At 30.2% G+C, this 21,689-nt stretch overlaps 1 protein-coding gene across 3 annotated transcripts; it reads left to right on the top strand.

Moving 5' to 3' along the window:
* The first annotated feature begins 1,392 nt into the window (after positions 1-1,392).
* Positions 1,393-8,928, top strand: LOC107842587 (GDSL esterase/lipase CPRD49). Of its 3 annotated transcripts, XM_047396868.1 has the most exons (7): positions 1,407-1,774; positions 1,895-2,033; positions 6,466-6,539; positions 6,756-6,896; positions 7,308-7,384; positions 7,480-7,620; positions 8,510-8,928. In XM_047396868.1, the coding sequence occupies exons 1-7, from the start codon at positions 1,664-1,666 to the stop codon at positions 8,721-8,723; spliced, it is 897 nt and encodes a 298-aa protein (XP_047252824.1). In that variant the 5' UTR covers positions 1,407-1,663; the 3' UTR covers positions 8,724-8,928. The 3 variants fall into 3 exon arrangements, with proteins under 3 accessions (XP_016542006.1, XP_047252824.1, XP_016542007.1); XM_016686520.2 differs by lacking the exon at positions 1,895-2,033 and having other exon boundaries at positions 1,393-1,774; positions 6,462-6,539; XM_016686521.2 differs by having other exon boundaries at positions 1,660-2,033; positions 6,462-6,539.
* The last annotated feature ends 12,761 nt before the right edge of the window (positions 8,929-21,689 follow it).

Below are 21,689 nucleotides of genomic sequence, written 5' to 3' on the forward strand. Positions count from 1 at the left end.
AAATTGGGACAATGGGAGTAACATATATTATTTAAAAATTACATTAAAAGTACTATAAATTACAATATTAACAACTTAAAGTATTTGAAAATCATATAAAAAATTTGGTTGACAGAAAAAAGAACATATATTATTTGAACAAAAACATAAAAAGTACTATAAATCGCAATGATTAAAACTTAATATCTAAAAAATTATACTTCCTCCGTTTCAAAAAGAATGACCTAGTTTGACTTGACACGAAATTTAAGAAAATAAAGAAGACGTTGAATTTTGTGGTGTTAAATTAAAGATATGTCAAATGTACCACAATTCTCTTCAATCTTGTGATCTTAAATATGTCACGTGGAAAGTTATATTTAAAAAGTTGCTAAAAAGGTAAAGGGATGTTCTTTTTTAAACGGACTAAAAAAAATAGTTCATTCTTTTTTAAATGGAGAGAATATAAACTTTTGTTTGCTTCTATGAATTCTACTCATATCAGAGTCCAAAATTAAAATAAGTTGTCAAACTAAAAAAATTATCAAGTTAATGTACAAAATAGGCTTAGCTCACAGATTCGTTTGGTAGAGTGTATAAGATCAATGCAAAATATAGTGTATTAGTAATGCTTGCATTAGTAATACTTGTATTACTTATGCTTGTATTAGTTATGCACGTATTATTTCTTATACATTTGGTTTGATGTATAAGAAATAATATATCTTACATAATTTCATAAAAAAAATGTTCGTTTACAAAAATATCCTTCTTTGATTTTGTACACTTTTTTGCAACAAATTTTTTTTGTCATCACAAATATAATTAGTATTGTTGAACTAGTATATAGAGGTTTCGGATTAATTGCAAGACCTTCGTCTTTGCGCATGAAATATTATATCAACTAATTAACATAGTCGAAACAAAAATAAAACATAAGACGTAAAATTAAGAAATAGTCTCAATTTTTTTTAATCTTTTTAAAGACCTTTGAAGCAAAGCAAAAATATGTTACAATTATTTAAATCAATTATTCATTGTTGTAGATTAAAATGGTGGGAAAAAAATTGTGAAATGTTTTGAAAAGATTTACTATTGTAAATTAAAATGGCGGGAAAAGGAATGGTGAAATATTTTGAGAGGGAAATTGAGGGGTTTTAAGGTCATTTAATAAGTTAATGCATGTATTAAAGACTTTGCATTACTAATACATAGTAAAATGGATGGTATTAGTAATACACACCTTAATACACAATAGAATAGAATGTATGCTTGCATTAATTATATATTGACTAAAAATTATACAAAATAAGATATTTATAATACATATTAATTAATACATGTATTATTTTTATCAATACACTCTACCAAACCACCTTAAAAAGTGAGTTATACCTGTTTTTTAAACGGTAGTTGGTTGATGGCGTTAGCTTGTTTCGGACTCTCCATGTCACATAAATTGAGTCAGAACAGAGTTTTATATATTTTTTTTTAACATATATTGAGCGAAGTCTAGTTTTTATACCAAACACACCCTTAGATGCCATTATTCGTTGGTCCACAACGCCGCCTAAGCAAGTAAACAATTATTCATGGAAGGACTGTCCGCCTTTGAATTGTGTGTGTAAAAATAGATGAAACAATTTTTTTTTGAAGTCTCCATAGTTGTCATCGATAGTCAGAAATGGTAGGACCAATTCGTCCACAATTCGTACTTTTTGGTTCATCCATAGTACAATTCAGCTACAGTCATCAAGGATGGGGTGCAATCCTCTCTGACCTTTATTCTCGCAAGGTTTTTCCAAGATTCTTTTTGATATTTTGAACTTCTGCATCCTTTGGTCTTCTGTTTTAGTTGATTTTTATGTTGTTGTTTTTCTTTTGTTTCCCTCTGGATGTTTGTTACCCGCATTAGAGCCCAATTATATCCGGATCACGCGTTTTAGGAACCATTCTAGGGCCAGTGCTCCCAAACAGGATTTTTTCCGTACACATGCTCGAATCAGGAACTCTGATTAAGGTGGAGGGACCCAATCATCTCAGCACAAATCATGGTGGGTTTTGTGTGTCTACATGGATTTTTGCAATCAGTGCAAGTGAATATTGAAGTAGTGGGTACCACTTGATTTTGCAACTTCTTAATCATTCTCAAATACTATTAGTCAGAAGTGCACTCAAATGGTCTTAGAATAGGAGTGTTTTTTTCTTCAATCATGTTATGTTTAATAATAATTGTTATTAAGAAATATATAATAAAAGAATTGTTATGCTGCAATTAAGAATGAAGGGATCATTCTTGGATTGTCTATCTGTTTCTTGTAATTTTTGCTTGCATTTTGGTACGTGGATTAAATTATCCTGGGATTACAGTCTTGGGATTATAATTTTGAGCCTAATTTATCCCACCAAACCGGATTAGATAAAATGGAATATTCCAAGGCTTAAGTTTGAGATAAAATGACGGTATAAATGTATCATGGAATATCCCGTGTAAATTACCCGTCATCCATAAAAAAAGGAAGAGAACGAAGGGATCATTATTATACAAAGTACAACTTACTTTCTTTATCAAAAAAAAAATAAAAATGTACAACTTACTTTTAGGGTGTGTTTATCTTTAAATAGTTTCATTTTGTATTGTTAATGCACATATTCTTGCAACATACCCACATACCCAGTGTATATCCACAAATGTGCTAATGCAGGTATTCTTATTCCATGTTTTATCCAACATAATATAATGTATAGGTTTTTGCATAACTTATACAAGTATTATTTATAAGAATATGCAAAATTGCAACCAAACTGTGTAAGTTTCATTGAATTTAATGAGGAGATCAATTCTCCTCATTCAAGCAATCAAACAAGGTATATGGTTATGCTAAATTCAGTTCGAGCAACCAAAGGGGTTGTAAGAGTTTCTTGTCTAGTACAAATGTTGAAGCACTAATGCATGAGTGAACATGAATTTTAGCACAAGTTAATTCTTCTTTTTTTATGCGTGGAAAAAGCTTAGGATACCACAAGATGATGTCAAGGCTAAGGCTGCAATAACTTCTTTCTTTGTTTTTGTTAAGAATCAGGAGATTTGGACAAAAGATGTGTATGGACATCAAAACTTTATGTAATACATGAAGCAGCAATATGGTCCTGCTAAATTGTTGACATTAACAAGCAGTGAGAACTTGACTAAATTTAGCAAGCCATGCCCTCTGGATTCTATTCTAGACTTACCAATCTTTTCTAGTTCAATTATAAGCTTATTAATCTGACCCAAATTCATTACATTCCAATTCCATTTCGCCGGATTGAAAGAACCATCAATCACTATGATCTCTTTCTTAGAAAAGAAATTCCAATTTATCTGTCCTAAGAGCTTTCGATGCCTAACATACTTGCAAACTTTGGATTCTTTCTTATCTCTGACTGGGAAAGAGGCTACAAGCAAGTGAAACTGTACTCACCTCTTCTCCTTCTTGTCCTCTTGTACTTCCGTTCTTCTTATTCTCGTATCCGGAACCGGAAACAGGCTCTTCTTTAGTAGCCTTGCTTTTTAAAACCTATTTGAATCCATAAGAAAAGCTAATAGGCCATCAGATTATCAGTTACTCTTCCCTATGGCAAAAGAGTACTGGATGACAAGCAAAGTAAAGTTTTGAATTATGTGAACTGCATCATCTCAAAGTATAAATTGTTGGAGGTGGAAGAACATTTTTATATATTTATTTTAGGTCTTCAACACCCCTTAGGCAACCTGATTCCATTTCTTGGGGCAAGCACATGGAAATTTTCTATTGGAAGATGTTGGCGAGACTCGAACAGAGAACTTCTGCTTGTTGTCTGTCATGGTACCATGAAGTTTTTGATTATTCCCTCATTCTTGGTTGAGAATATACTAATTACATTGGTTATGACTCTAGTAAGCTAGTGATTCTTGGAAAGGCATATATCCTAATCTAAGCATGATTTCACAACAAGAACCCCCGGCTCAAGACAAGACCAGTCTAGAAGCATAATTTCATCAATCAAAATAACAAAATTAAATCTAATCAATTTAAATCAATCCCAATGTGTATAATTTCAACAGTAAGAAAAAGAGCTTGAGATTGACCAGCACTTAGCAAGTTGAGATAATTGTAGTTGTTGCCATAAATTGCATGTTTCTTTCAAGTATATTTAGTTAACAATTCCTTAGAACATGATAAGTAAAGTTTACTTGGTTGAAAACTTTCTTCTTCTCTCTCAAGATTTCCATCAGCTAAATTATGCTTCTTTTGCATTGTGAATCATAGGTAATTGGTCCAGCTTCAGTTTTAAGTGCTAAGGGGTCGTTTGGTGTGAGGTATAAGGGATAAATAGTCCCGGGATAAAATGAAGGACTATTTAATCCCATGTTTGGTATGAGGTATTAGTTAGTACCGGGGCTATTTATCCCACCATTTATACCATAGTGATGGGATAAGTTATCCCATATACATGGTGGGATAACTAATCCCGGGATAACTCTTTCCAACCGAATGACCCATAAATGATGTTATGGTAAAGAATTGTAGTCGTGATCCCAAAAAAAAAAGGGTTAAGAATTATAGGGCGGCTTTAATTGAGTTGGACTTAGTTCATCTTTTAGTTTTGCCTTATTTGATTTTTTCATCTTGCATTATGTTGTTTCTTTATGCTTCCAGATGTAATTAACTATTGAAAGCTATTAGAATATGACTAGGAATAAGAATAACATATAGATTCCTACTTGGAAAAGGATTGTAATGTATTTTCCTATTAGGAAAAGGATTGGAATGTGTAGTGTTTATAAATAGGGCCTCAATGTAATAATGTTGATACAACAACAACAACAAACCCAGTGTATTCCCACATAGTGAGGTCTGGGGAGGGTAAGATGTACGCAGTTCATACCTCTGTCTCTAAAGAAGTAGAAAGGTTGTTTCCGATAGACCCCCGGCTCGAGACACGGAATACTACACAAATACATAGAATAATGTTGATACAACGTTGTAATAATGTTGATACAGTAATAATGTTGATACAATGTTTCAATAATATTCTTCTCTTATATTTCTTCACATGGTATCAAAGCTTCCACGATCTTGGTAAAGAATCAAAGAGTTTCCGCGGCCGGCCGGCGGCTATAATTTATATATGCCGCCCATCTGGCCAATGATTATGTTAGCAAAAGTTGGGTCACCGTGTATCTTTTGGGTGACTATTTTCTCATATAAGATTTGCGTAGCATTGTCCATCTATCCGGTTACTACTTTCTCATATCAGATTTGTGTAGCAACGTGCATCTCTTAGGACTACTTCTCATAATTAATTTGCGTAGTACCGTGCATGTTTTCGGACTACTTTCTCATATCTGAGTTGCATAGCACTATGCGTATTTTTGGTGACTCCTCAGATCTGATTTGCGTAGTTTTGGGTCTTTACGGTGACTTCTCAGATTTGATTTGTGTAGAGCCGTGTCATCATTTCGACCCTACCCATATAATTTATCTTTTTCAGTAGGGTTGTGCTATCATTCCTACCCTACCCATATATTTTTTCTTTTTTAGTAGGGTCATGTCGTCATTCCGACCTTACCCATATAATTTCTATTTTCCAATAGGCTCGTGCCATCAATCCGATCCTACCCATATAATTTCTCTTTCTTGTAGGATTGTGCTATCATTCCAACCCTACCCATATAATTTTTTCTCAGGTTGTGATCACTTTTCAGCCATCAAATCTAATAATCCAGCACGTGGGCATGTTTCGACCAGTTTTCCAGTGACTTTCTTGTTTAAGATCTACTCATCTCTTGATTTCGAGATGACCCATATATTTTATACCAGTTTCCAGCAATTTTCCAGTGACAGATTGACTTCCCGACGATGTTTACTATTTTTCGGATCACTTTTTCAGTTTATTCCTTTTCAATTGAGGTCTCCCAGAAAATTTTTTTGCAGATATCTTCACCAAGTCCCTCACCGATCCTCGTATTAATTACATCCATATAACAAGCTTGGTACATATGCCTTCTATGCACCAGCTTGAAGGGGAGTGTTAGAATATGAGTAGGAATAGTATATAGATTCTTACTTGGAAAAGGATTGTAATGTAGTGTCCTATTAGGAAAAGGATTGGAATGTAATGTCTATAAATAGGGCCTCAATATAATAATGTTGATACAACATTTCAATAATATTCTTCTCTTATACTTCTTTTATATTTCTTCACAAAAGCTTTTCAAGGTACTGGTATCTCTTCTTTCGTGAGTTAAAATGATAATTGTTTAGTTTGAATTTGAGCTTTTTTGAATAAGTGGTGTAGATACATGTGTTGATGTGAAAACTTGATAAAGAAAGTAAAACTTCTAAGCTGAATGCATACTTATTGTGTTTTGTATGTGCACTGGAATTTATCATAATTTTCAGTCACTTGTATGTACAAAATCTGGCGCTAATTTTACATCCATACTAATGGAATAGGCAGATATACTGCTGCGTGGATATGCAGGTTGGAATTCAAGGTGCGGTCTTCAAGTCTTGGATGAAGTGTTTCCGAAGGTAATTGGTTGATGACCAAAGTGTGCTGTCGTTTTCCTAGTTCCATCTTTCGAATATTTTTTTAACATTCCAAGACAATGTAGCATTTGCTAGGGAACTTCATGGAAATTATTGAAAATCATCTAACGCAATGTTCTTCTGAAGGATTTTAAACCCAAAAAGTTCCTCTGTCCTGATCTTATTTAATGTTGTTGGCTCATGTGTTCTTAAACTTAGGATGCAACTGTACAGCCTTCCCTGGTCATAATTTATTTTGGAGGGAACGATTCACTGGAGCCTCACCCAAGTGGCCTGGGTGCTCATGTTCCTCTTCCTGAATATGTAGAAAACATGAGGAAGATTGCAATCCATCTGAAGGTAACATTTAAAATTAAGTTGCACATCGTGAATATATTCCAATGTGGTTAGGATTAGCATTAGAGAAGAACTTTTTATGGTTTGTTTTTTCCCTCGCAGCAGCGTGCATGTGCAATTATAATCGGTTTTTGTTTCAAAATTGACAGTATGTTTTAACCTTTTTTTCTGTGACACTTCATTCACCCTAGAATAACTCAATCCTCAATGCATAGAGATCAAATTGATAGTGATACAAACAGTAAATTTGATCCTCTTTACTTTTCTAGGATGAAATTTTACCACAATATTAAAATAAAACGAAATGTACACAAATATTCTGATAAAATCTAGTTATTACTTCGGAATCAACCTTTTTTCTAAACAATACTGAATTTGGTGTGGACTACTAACATCTATATGTTGCTAAACTAGAGCCTCTCTGAGAAGACTCGGATAATCTTTCTCACTGCTCCTGCTATAAGTGAGGCACAAATCACTGAAGTATTTGGGTAATCATTGTTACACATGGAGGTTTTTTCATGGTTTTCTGAAATTCTTATTGCTAAATTAGTGACACGTGCTTCTTATTACTGCACATAACCAGTAATTGTCTTGGTCGATCAAATGAATCCTGTCGGAAATATTCAGCAGCATGTGTACAGTTGTGCCAAGAATTAGGTGTGAAGGTTATAGATCTTTGGAAAGCAATTCAGCAGAGGGATGATTGGTCGACTGCTTGTTTTACGTAAGTTCTTTTTCTACGAGATCATCTTTTGACGTTTTTTAAATCATGCTGAACATGTAGTAAAAATAATTGTAGCTTTGGCAATAGAAAGTCCAGATTCACATATTTTTCGATCAATTAAATATGGAATTACCCTTCTTGAGATCTCCTATTTTAAAGAGTCAACTGGTTCAAGTTCAAATTTGTGGTAGGTCTTTCCTTTTGGCTAGTACCCGTTGTAATAAATCAAAATGCTACTGTATCTTCTCAGTAACGACTGTAATTGCTGTCAAATCTTCTGCAAAACTTGAAAATGTGAGATAGTAATGGTCTTTCTGTCATGAGTGGCGTGTTTCATTTGCTTGGATATAGACATAAGTGACATCAAATTTACTTGAACTATATGACGGAGTACACATATGAGAAGGAATGAACTTACCTGATTGTTAGTACTGCATCATGGCAATGGTGATGGATATTTGTCCGGAGGAGCTCTTTTTTCACGACTTAGAAATCAAAATGTCTATCTATAGATGGGCTTAGTTTCTCTCCGTTTGATTGCCACATCATAGATCACCTGCATGACCTATAGCTCCACCGATCTGCACGTCCTGATCAATTAGCATTGTTGAGCACACAATACATATTAATTTTTGTCAGTTGTTCTGTTATCTAGCTGAATGATACCAAGTATCCTGGTTGTTTTTATATTAAACCTTCTTTGCCGCTAATTCTGTTACCAATCATTATGTTTATGTGATTTTTTCTTTCCAGTTTGCTGTAGCAATATCTCCAGTTGCTTCTAATGTTAGATCATCTTTGACACATCCTGTTGGCAATCATCAACTTCATGTTAACTAACTCTATGTTTTTTTCGATCTGCATGTTTGGTTGTGTATGGGCTGTAAAGGGATGGAATACATTTATCATCTGAAGGCAGCAACATTGTGGTCAAGGAAATCTTGGAAGTTCTCAAAGAGACAGACTGGGAACCAAACCTACATTGGAGATCATTGCCTACTGAATTCCCCGAAATCTCTCCATATATCTTTGTTGGTCCTAAGGGTGAGACCGCTGTAAAAGTTTCGCATTTGGATTTGGAATGGCAGACTCAGTGGCACTAATTCAGACTGTGATTGTTCATTAGAACTTTGTCTACAGGAATCAGTTATTGTTTTCCTACCATCTCTAAGTATGTGAATTCTTCCAAGAAAATGCAAGTCTTCCCTATGAAGAGTTTGTGGTGTCATGACTCAGGAGTGCCTGCTTTTTTTTGGACTTCTTTTTCTTCTTAAAAGGATGGTTAATCTAAATCTCAAATTTCCAATATTAACCGCATTTCACTCAAAGGGTTGAAGGGAGAGCCTTATTCTCGTATCTGGTATTGGATGGTTCCACTCTGCAAGATTACGTATCCGAAAAGTGGGTAATCCACATATATTCAAATTGTGGGAATATGAGACTCTTGTTGAATTGAAAGAATTTTCTATTATTGGAAGATCTCACACCAAATTTTTCTTTTTAAAATTGCTTTTAAGGGTTTGTTTGAAATTGCCGTTAGAAAACTGTTTATTTGATAAGTACTTTTATAAAATGGTTTGTCAGAAAAGTACTTTTGAAAAAGCACAATTTATGTTCGATTAATTCATTTGAAAGTGTTTTTGATAAATAGGTTGTGTTTATCTAATTTTGTAGAAAAATACTTTTGAGGGAAAAATTACTAAAAAGGGCATGCATCAAGGGACTCTTCCTATTAGAATTATTTTATAGAGATTATTTTAAGTATCCATTATAATATTTTTAATTAATATTTTTTGTTTTTATTTAATAAAAGTACATATTACGAAATTTTCAATCAATATTTATATCCACGCTATTTTTATAGGAAAAATTACATATATACACATGCTAGCTTTGCCTTATTACATTACATCCCATGTTGAAAAAGAAATTACAAAAATTTTAAATTAATTACTTAAATCCCTACCTTTTTTATTTTTCTCTTTCTTCCTTCTTATACATTCAAAATAATCATATTTTGCTTCAAATTATGCTCCATATTTTTCTCCAAAAATCTTGCTAGCTTTTCTCTCCATTCATTTAGTATGTCATCTATGATTATGAGTAGCAGATGTAATTCCAATTTTACCTTCCCTTCTTCCTCACCATTTCACTTCTCCTTAACCACGGATTCCACTTTCTCTACTCAGAATCCATAAACCCAATTTTATTTTATTTTTTTTAAAAAAAAAAATTAAACCCGAATTAATCAAATAAACACTCTCAATAACAAAACAAAATCAAATTGAAAAACCCCTTTGATTATTATTTTGTGTAATTCTTTTTTCTAATATGAATTTTTTGTTGAAGGAATTTATTATGTCTATCTCTTGAACAGTGATGGCTTGGAATGTATTCAGATTTTGTACGGCCCTTAAAGGACTGGGTCAATTATGAACTTGTTGGTGTTAGGCGTTGTGGGTGCTTATTACGCTGTCTTTTTGACCAACTATGGAGGACGAAACTAAAGGCCAAAGCCAAAGAAAATATTTATTGGGTTTTCCCTTTCACTTATTAAATTTCCCTTTCACTTATTTGTTAATGATTAAAACAACATATTACTAATTAATCTGACATTGTATTTTGAACACATAATATGTTTCCTGTTATGTACCTTGCATAAGTGAATCTTACATTGAACTAAAGACAAATACGTTTTAAACGTATGTATTACATAACAGTATACATATTGTAAAATATTTATTACTCGTAAAAAAATTACAGAAATTGTTAATATAATGCACATTTATAATGTATGATGTTATATCATACATTGATACGAATGTATAATCAAATATTATACATTCGAAAGTCTACTGGAATGACATAATTTCACTATACATTGCTTTGAATGTATAACAACTTATTATACATTCAAACATTTACTGAAAACACACATTTATTATACATTGATTTGACTGTATAAAAATATATTATACATTCGTAAATTTACTGCAATGATACTTTATATAATTTTTTAAAAAAAAAAAATTGAATTTCGTTATTGTATTTCTAATAACCTCATACATGTTAGAAACGTATAATGCTATATCATACATTTATTACACATTAACTATTAATATATAATATTTTAATACACCGTGTGTTTAAAAAATTACTTACTCCTATAGAGGGTAAGTTACATAGTTAATGTGCATTTATAATCATGTTCTAACTTCAAGTTATATGGTTACGAACTATGATATAGGAAAAAAGCATAAAAAATTTATACTAATATAAATCATTGATTAAAGAAATTAACATCTATAATCAATAAAAAAATATATATTACTTGCTCCAGCATTCAAAAAAAAAACTAATAAAAAATGTTTATACAAACAAAACCATTCAAAGCATCCGCACATAGAAAACTATATTATATTCTTCATGATTCCTTTGGAAAGAAACTGCAAGTCCTACGATTGTGACCGACTCATCCGCATTTACCGAAATTACTATTGTGTCACTTTTGTATAACGTATCATTAATTTCTGACTCCCAAATTTCAGAATGTCGCAACAATACGGGGATATTCATATTGATTTTACTAGTATTGAAGAACGTACGTAGAAGAAGATTTTAGTAGTTTTGAAGAATAGGTGTAGAAGAAAGTGGTTATTTTTTGGCTTTTCAGATCGTGAATCATAGGAAAAAAAATTATGTATAACAAAATTTTTAAAATTCAAATATCAGTTACATGCTCTATCAATAAACGATTTAATGTTGGCTAATTACTGCCTTTAATTAAGGAACTATAAAATAATTAAAGATTCTCTTGCCTTAAATATAGGATTAGCTGTTACATCATACATTCGACCAATGTATAATATGTGACCAAATGTATGCGTATTTTTGCAAAAAAAAGGGAGAGAGAAAACAACAAGGAATTTTGTGTAATTATTTTCATTGTCTAGGGGATTTATGTTTTTTACACATTTTTATAAGGTCCATGCTAAACTCGGGCCCAAACTCAAGTGATTTCATATTTTGTAATCACATGATTTCAAATATATATATATAAAAAATAATTATAAAGCACAAAGATTATAAAAATTGAAAAATATTAGCATTTTTATAAATTTGCGAGCATATAATTTCTTTAGTTTTAACTAGAAATATATTTATTTAGAAATTTGAGGTCTTCTTTTTCTTAATATTTTTAGTTTAAATTTCTCTGCAAATATGGAGAGGAAAGTCATTATGGGGATCGTTTTTTTTTTCCTCAAGCCTTCTTGACTGTAGTGAAAAATGTATAACTTTTTTAAAACTTCACGAGGCAAGAATTTATGCTAGTTAAATGTGATGCTTTAAGCGTGATTTTATATTAAATTAAGTAAAAATAGATAAATTCATCAAAATTAATATCGAGAATTAATTAATTCCTTATATATAATTTATGCTTAAAAATTTTAATTCTCAAGTAATCAAAAAGAGATTTTAAAAATAATTTGATCTTGACTCATATCATTGTCTTAATTTTTAACTTTATCAACAATTTTAATTTTTGGTATATGAGATATATTAGATATTTTTAAAAGCAATGGATAATATTTTCCACAAAAAAAATGTTTAATTCGTAAAAAAAATTAGAAAATACATGAGAATCATACTCGATCCGATAAAAGTAAAATATGACCTCATACAAATCATTAATTTTAACCCCTCTTTTTTCCAAACAAACCTCTTTCATAAAAAGCAAAACTATTAAATATAATTACTAAGAAAAAGGAAATGAGTGATGGATTTCTCATACAACAGAAGAAAGTTCTCCACAATCATAATATACTAGTGAAGTTAGTCGCGCTTCGCGCGGTCATGAAATTGTTTGTGCTTTATGTAGTCATGGAACACTTTGTTAAATTTATGGCTTAATTTTTTTAATATCTAATTAAATTTAGAAGATAAACACATTTAAAATCTTTTTTTACATGAAAGAATTAAGGTATTTTCATGTAAAATGATGTATAATCTCTTTAAATAGTTTAACACAATAATTGGTGTGCCTTAAATTTCAACTGTTACACTATTAATTCAAGGAGGAAGTTACCATAGAGATGGGGGAGAAGAAAGAGACGCGTTATTTATTTTCTTATGATATTTAAAGTCTTTTTAAATATTCTTCCATAAGATAAAATACACATATAATTTTAATAGTGAAAATAAATCTTGAATATTCAAATTTCTTTAGCAATAACAGAAATTCAATAAGTACAATTTTGTTGAGTGTCATAATTTTGATTGAAATTTGATAGTAATCTCAATCAAATCAATGAACCAATAACCAAAAAGAAAATCAAAAGACTTGAGAACTATCAATTCAAACTTTTCAATTCTAAAGGGGAGAAAGATTGTGAAGAAAAAGCCAATTCGTATTACCGCTTCTTATTATTTTAATCAACATGTGCAACATTAATGAATAGTTATTGTTTTACATTATTCTATAATTGTAACTTATGTTTTTGTTTGTTCATTTATAATAACGGCAATGTAACCCAAGTGTTCATTAGCTGAACTATTAAACGTCACAACAGTTACAATATTTTTTGCTTAATTACATGTGTTAAACTAATGCATTTTTTAATAGATTATTATATTATTATAATTTAATAAAATGAAAAAAAACATCTAAAAATCAAAAGTTTTAAAAATCTAAATCTAAAAAAAGTTTTAAAAATAAACAAAAAAAGATCCAATAAAATACAAATTAAACTTATTTGCCACAAATTCATAATACCAATTGGTAAGAATCTTTCCTTCCTCTTTCTCTTTAATTTCTTTTACCTCAGTACATGATGATAGAAATTATTGTTAAGATAATTATTATGATGACCATGAAAAATTATTATTAAAGTTATTAATAGAGGAAAGAGAAAAAGATGAGGTGTCATTAAGAGGATTAATAAAATAATTTTTTAATTCATAATGAAGCACAAAATAAATAAAATAAAATTTCACAAGATGAAAAAAAAAATTAAAAAGGAGGAAAAAGGAAAAAAAACATAAATGTTTGATCATACATACATCATCTTTTTCTTTTAATAGACCACAATTATATATAAATATAAATATACAAAGAACTTATCTTATATGAACAGAAAAAGTGATCTAATGAAGCTTTATCATTTGATAATTTAAATTTAATCTATTGTGACAAATTATTTCTTCAGAAATATAATTTCAAGGTATTATGCATGTGGCCATATTATTATTGATCCTTTGAAAGTTTAAACTTTGCCCCCCCTCCCCCCCTTTCCCCCCTTCCTACCAAAAAAAAATCCGACTAACACATAGGTAAAGTGAAATCTCTTATTTAATTAATTGCAGAGAATTGAAAATAGACACATTGCTATTCGGTATATGGCTATCACGCAAAACATCAAAAACAATTGTTGCACAATTCCTTAGATGCATTTATACATTTTTCTTCATCTTGATAAACTTGTGTTTGGTTCTTATGACACAAGAATTTTTTTTTGAATAATATATCTATGATCTTTATTATAGTAGTCATATTGCCAAATCATATTTTCAATGTCCCCTCTTTCAATTATTGAACACATGATTGATGAAAATAATGAAAAAAATTAAAAAGGAGAAAAGATATATACTAATAAAAAAAAGGACAAATGAAATGAGCATCCAACAATTTTATAAATTATTGTTGTTTATAGATTGATCAAGTCATAAGAGTAGGTAGAAGGAAGTTGAGAAGTCAAGTTATTAAGTAGATAATACGAATAGATAAGAGGTTTTCTTATAACTCATATGATATAATTAGGTATAGTAAATGTGATATAATTTTTTCAATATAAGTAAATTGATTAATAAAAAAACGAAGAAAAAAATTGCGCAATTATGAAATATGTTATTAAATATATAATTTAATTTATTTTTAACATATTAAAAAATAATCAAAGAACCTTAAATTATGAAACTCGATCATAGAATGTTTTGTTCATATATAATGATATCAAAAAATGTGTAGTATCATATCAATATACACAAAAATAATTTTTTCAGTCCTAGAGTATATTGTGAACCTTTTCACTTCAAATATTATAAATTTGCGACCAATTAAATTCACTCTGTTATTATTGTCCTAATAAAAAAATTTCACAGAATTTTTTTTGTATAACATATAAGCATAATAGATTACAATAAAACTTCTTCTTAACATTTGGTAAAATATTTAAATGTCAAAAATAATTTTTATTAAATTATTGTACATCGTGAATAACTAAACTTCAATTGCCATGCATTTTTTACATTGAACTAATGCAAATTAGGAGGAATAATTTCTTTTTACAAAAAAGAGAAAATATTGATGCAAATTCAGAATTTTCGAATCAGGAGAAATCAAGGTCATAATTTGATTGATGCCAACACTTTTCAAGTATTAGCAAAAACTTTTAGTGTCATACTTTGGCAGCCTCAATAGACATCCACCACCACAATATATTTGTCCAAATCTCTTGTCTGCCATCTATAATGTCTCTTCATAGTTTTGATCATAATCACACTGTTACAAAATGTTAAGTAGTAAAGAGAGAAATTGTGGACATTTAAGCATATAAAAGAGAACACTGTAGTGGGACATACCAATGGAGATAAAATTCTTTCTATAACTAACGATATAATCAACTATTAATCATAAAGACAATGATAATGACATCATAATTAAATGACAAAATAATGCATGATTCTTGTGGTCTTTTCATTAGCCACGTATAATTGTGAACGACAAATGACATTACTAAATAATTTTTGAATGTAACATTTTTTACAATCTTTTTTAGGTAGTAATCTTGAAAGTTAGTTTAGACCAACATATGATTGTAATGATCTACAAAAATCTAAAAGTAATGAGAAGTTTTATCAACAACAAAAAATGAAAACCTGAGGATTGCATTCTTATATCATAATAAATAATTTTATATGAATTAAATTATATTCTATAAATTACTACGAATTAACTTTACATTCTCATTTTCTATCAATAGGCTTATTAAAAATTTATCGAAGGATATATATATATAGTTTCTTAAGCAACATGCACGTATGAGTTGTCTTTCTTTCTCCACTTCCAAAAATACAATACCCTGAAGACATAAAATGTTAATGTCATCAATAAAAAAATAACTAAGAATGAAAAATGTAAGGAATACTATAGCTAAGAAATGATTAAAAGAAAAAGATTAACTATATTACATTATAACATAACAAAATCATTCTAAAATGGAAGAAAAACTATGCATGAAAAATGTAAGAAAATACCATATCTAAGAGTTAAAGGGAAAAGATATAGTATATTGCAACATAACATATTCAAATCATTCTAAAAATAAGATTAAAAAAAGAGACAAAATTAAAATTACGTTTTAAAGAAGTTTCTTATTCATGCCTTGAAGGAGTCAAAACCAAAAGGTTCTCATATGTTGCTAGCACTTCAAAGTATATCATAGCCAATATGACTCAAAATAATTTTATTTAAATAGAAATAACATTTATGTGAGATTTTAATGGTCATGAAATTATTTATTAAATATTTGGAGTTATAAACATGAAGGTTTGGAAGTTATGGATGTTACTAGGGGCTTTAAGCTAAAAGTGACAAAAGAGATTAAAAATGAGGTGTAGGTGACTCAAATCTTAATAATAATTGAGTGGAGATGACAATTACTTTATTATGGATTAAGAAAGTTGAGAAATTTTAAAAATAACCCACAAGTTTTTAAATTTATACTTTGATTCAAATGTTAGTTAATATAACGGAGGGAAAAAAAGTGCATTTCTCTCTCTTCTCATCTGTTGTTGTTTTCTCTCTCTTCGCAATTTTTGTTGTTCATTGTTGTTGCTGCTTTATTCATCATCTTCTACTTTATTATCATCTTCATCTTCTTCTTGTCGGACATTGTTGTTGTTTTTACCGCTACTACTGCTACTTGACCAATTTTTTAGGTGAAATTTTATCTTGTACATCACTTTTCACTTTGTCATTACTTCATAGGTGACTTTGGAAAGTAAAATTATAATTTTTAGTTGAATTTGTTATCTGAGTACACTGCTACTGTTGTTTTTTCAACAATGGATAGAACACATTCATGAATACAACATAAGAGCCCACAATTTAAACAGATCACTCAGTCTGTTACAACAGATAAATATTTTATTGCAACAGAAGACTCATATGTTGGATTCATGTTTATAGTCCTATAGTGCCCGTAACATGAATCGAACATATGGGAATCTATTGTAACAGACGAGTTAACTATTGCAACAGACTATTTATCTATTGCAACATATTACTCATCTGTTGCAACAAACAAGTAAGTTATTGCAATAGAATATTTATTTGTTGCAACAAACTATTTATCTATTACAATAGATAATTATTCTGTTGCAACAGATGAGTAATCTGTTTGGAACAACACAATACAGCTCCTGCCACAAATCCAATAGATAACAAATATGTTTCAACTCATGCTATTGCTACTTGATTTAAATTATTTCTTAATCGTCGACATGTTTATTGAGAAGAAGAAAGACATAATAAAAATTAAATAAGAATTAAAACGTCAAAGTCGATCAAACATAATTTTTTTTAATTAAACAAAAACAAATAAAACTACATAGGCTAAAAGAAAAAAATCTAATTATTATTATTATTATCATCATCATCATCATCATTATTATTATCAGTCGGCCAATCTTCAACCGACAGCAGCAGGGCCCTCCTCGGCCTGCGGATCTCCCGGAGCATCCTTGCTCTCATGGCGCCCAACTTTCACTGCAGGTCATGAACCTGCCTCTGAAGTTCCTGCACGGTGTCTTGCAGAAAAGCAACATCCCACACTGGATCAGTCATATCTAGAACACACATGAACTGACAAAAAACATAAAAATAAAAGTAAAGAAAATATTTCAAATGTAATACAATGTATCTACCAATTGGGTATATTTACACAAAAAGCAAGAAAAAAATTTACCTGAGTCAGGGAAGAGAAAGTGGTTGAAGGTGCAATATAAAAGTCAAGATGCAAGAAATAAATAGAGTATAGTAGAATGAACGAGTGAGTAAGGAGAGACCTATTTATAAAGGATTGAATTTGAATGAGTTAGGCAAAAAGGCGCGACTGTTCACCTCCATTTATTAATTGCATACAAACTGGTGACTTTTTTATTAATGTGAAAAGTTATGACTTAATTAAATCAAGTTGCTGACTGACTTTTTGATTATTGTGATAAGTCATGACTTTTAAGCTTATTATTATTAATTAGTTCTTTCCAATAACCAATTTTTTATTAAGTTGTGGCAACAGATTCTATATTTGTTACATTAGATAACCATCTATGAGAACAGATAAAACATTTGTTGTAACAAATCGGCAACCTGTTGCATCAGATAATATATCTGTTGCAACATATAATCTATATTTTTTAATAATCATCATATCATTAATCCAAATTTGGTGACTTTTTTATTATATAAATTAAAAAATAAATTTAAAAACAAAAATGGCAAAAAGTCACTACTTGTCGTCTATTTAATATTAACATCAATTATTCAAATTAAATAACTATTTTTTAGGGTTATAAATTGTGTTTATAATTTATTTTCTTATTATTTTTTGTGAAAAGAAATGACTTAAATAAATCAAGATGGTGAGCTTTTTATTATTGTGACGAGTCATGACTTTTCAGCTTATTATTATTAATTAGTTCTTAAATTTAAATAACCTTTTTCTCAATTAAAAAATCGAAGACTTCTCACCTTTTCAATAATCATTTCTTTAATAAAATAATAACCATTTTTATTGAGTTGTGGCAACAGATTGTATATCTGTTTCATCAGATAACTCATACGTGGCAACAGATATACCATCTGTTGCAACAAATTGACCATCTATTTAGGAGTTTTTTTATTTATTCTAACATGTTGATTTATCAGTCGCAACAGTTGGGGAATTTGATGCATCAGCTGTTTTGAATGTGTTAGACAAAAAGTCATAACTGTTCACCTTTTTTTTAACAATCATAATATACATTAATTAATCCAATGTTGTGACTTTTTTATTATATAATAAATAAATAATTTTAAAAAATAGATTTTAAAATAAAAATGATGAAAAGTCACGATCAGTTATTAAAATTAAATAACCGTTCTTTTAGGGTTATAAATTGTGTTTATCATATATTTTTTTATTATTTATTTACAAATCATTTTTCATATTAAATAACCGAAAAGTCATGACTTTTCACCCTCTCAATAACAATAATTTTTTTTATTAATAATCGTTTGTTACAATATATGATTCATCTGTCACAACAGATTAACCATCTGTTGCAATATATGATTCATCTGTTGCCACAAACACTCAATCCCTACCTCCAACCATCGACATGTTTAGAATAACGAATAGACAGAATGAAAATTAAATATTTAAGAATTAAAAATTCAAAATCGACTAAACATAGATTTTTGAATCCATTATATAAAAATATATATAATAAAAAAACATACCCTTGTGTAGATCGATCCGATATAAAAAAATACATACACTAACAGAAAAAACACAACCTAATTATTATTAGTACTATTATTAGTATCATTATTAGTAGCTGTAGTAGTAGTATTATCAACTGGCCAATCATCATCCGGTGGCAGCAGGGCCGTCCTCAGCGTTGCTCTAAAGTCGTCCAACTCTCTCCAAGTTCATGAATCTGTCTTTCAAGTTCCGCAAGGAGGGGCCTATTTATAAAGGATTGAATTCGAATGGGTTAGTCAAAAAGTCACGATTGTTCACCTCTTTTTTAATAATTACATTCCTTAATTAAATAAAACTGGTGACTTTTCGAATATGTAAATTAAAAAACAAATCTAAATAAAATATTTTATCTTTATTGCATTTCAAAAAGAAAAGAAAATTGCTTTAAAATAAATCTATCAGATAGGTAATCTGTTGCAAAATATATTCTATCTGTTTGATAATTTACAACATATTAATAATTTGTTGCAATAGATGGATATATTTGTTTGATTTTTCCAACAGATAAGTCATATGTTACAACAGATTGATCATCTGTCGTAATAGATGTTTATAATTATTTGATAATTTTAACAGATATGTCATCTGTTGCAATAGGTTAGTCATCTATTTATTCAAATTAAGTCATAGATGGGCTAGGAAGAATAAGGTACGTGCAGATGGATGGATCCACTTTCATGTGTGGGAGTAATGTATTACTGATAAAGTCATCGGGATAACACACATAAAGTACAATAATTTTTTATGAATGCAGTCCTTAATCAATTAGGCATTGATCATTCAAATAAGATCCTGCATGTACAGTTAAGTTTGATAGGTTCGAATCGATAAAGCTGAGGGGCCCATGAAAATAGTACCGATACCCTGTTACAAATTAATCACGGTTGTTTATCAAGTTTATGTGTGTCAAGTTTTGAGAAGGGATCAATATTTTGTGTCATTGCAGAGATCTAATAGCGGTTGGACTTAACTTTAAGTGTGCATTGGACTTTGAGAAGGCCTTCAAATCCTCACACTACATCAAACAAAAACGAAAAACCAATAGAAATTTCCCTGGCCTAAATTTATATGGAAGGGTTGTTTGAGAAGATGACTATACACTAGAAGGATACATAGGAGAATATCTGCGAGAATAATGATAGTTGTTGAAAGACTATATCATCTGAGAGCTAATTGAAGTGGAAACATAGGGTACTAAGAAACTTCTAGCGAATCTGGCCGATGAAACTGAATTAAAACATGAGAAATCTGAATCGAGTGCAAAGATGAAAGTGTATCTAGTAATGAAAATTCATCTGTTGTCTCTTTCAAAGAAAAATAGTGCAGATGGACACTTTGCTAGGGAGTTGTGACTAGGTAGTGTGGTCGGGATGATCACCTACATAAAAAATAATAGAACACTAAGTAATCACCTTTGGAGACACCGAGGGTTGTAATGATGTACAGTAAGTCAAGAAAACTTGCGCCAAGAACAGCTGCAGTTAAAATAAGGAATCAAGCGAAGGCGATATTTTTCTGAATTTTAAATTGTATCCCATGCCTTATTATTTGTGGTTTCGATTAGGTCCACTGCTATTGACATGATTGGAACCACAAACAAGATTGAAAGGCAGATTGAGTATCATTACTTCCTTAGCAATATGGATATAATTGATTGTGTTTTCTTGCCTTAGCATGCTTTCAGCCTATCTTAGAGAAGATCATAGGCTTTTTGTAGTATGTGAATCCCGATATTTTCAAGCTTACCTCTATCTTGCTACTTCGGTATTCAAGTTTTTCATTGCCTTCTTTGATGTTAGTATAGAGTTCTTAGTCTTTTATGAGCTCGTGATGAGGAACACTTTCTTCAAAGTTATGCCATTGTAAAAGGCCTTCAGAAGGATCAGAACACTTTCTTCAGAAGGCTTAAATGATACATGGAGGGTCGCTATATTTGTTTTAGGTTAACATGTTAATACACACTCAAGCAGTGGTCCCAATAGTTAAACAACTCACTTTCTCGAGCATTGTTCAATGCAACTTGTTCAACCAACCTTCAAAGGATTTGATAGGTTCATGAGCCTAGAATTACATAACGTTTGATCTAAACTGATTCCACTAATCCTATAGCTTAAACACTAGGAAACAAATTATTTGGCTATAGAATTAGTGGAATCAGTTTAGATCAAATGTTATGTAATTTCAGGATCATTAACCTATCCTTTGAAGGTTGCATTGAACAAGCTGCATTAAATAACACTCGAGAAAGTGAGTTGTTTAACTGTTGGAACCATTGCTTGAGTGTGCATCAACATGTTGACCTAAAACAAACATAACGACCCTTTATGTATCATTTAAGACTTCTGAAGAAAGTGTTCTGGAATTCTTTTGAAGGTTTTTTACAATGCCACAATTTCGAAGGTAGTGTTCCTCATCGACAAGCTCACAAAATATCAAGAACTCTATACTAACCTCAAAAACGGCAACGACAAACTTGAATACTGA

This window comes from Capsicum annuum, chromosome 9 (assembly GCF_002878395.1).
Source record: "Capsicum annuum cultivar UCD-10X-F1 chromosome 9, UCD10Xv1.1, whole genome shotgun sequence".
Lineage (NCBI taxonomy): Eukaryota > Viridiplantae > Streptophyta > Magnoliopsida > Solanales > Solanaceae > Capsicum > Capsicum annuum.

Bases quoted from the DNA above. Each gene is read 5' to 3' on its own strand.
- LOC107842587 (XM_047396868.1), top strand. From the start codon at position 1,664: ATGGTAGGACCAATTCGTCCACAATTCGTACTTTTTGGTTCATCCATA. The intron at 2,034-6,465 runs GTGGGTTTTGTG...TGGAATAGGCAG, and splicing joins TCATCTCAGCACAAATCATG to ATATACTGCTGCGTGGATAT. The intron at 6,540-6,755 runs GTAATTGGTTGA...TCTTAAACTTAG, and splicing joins TGGATGAAGTGTTTCCGAAG to GATGCAACTGTACAGCCTTC.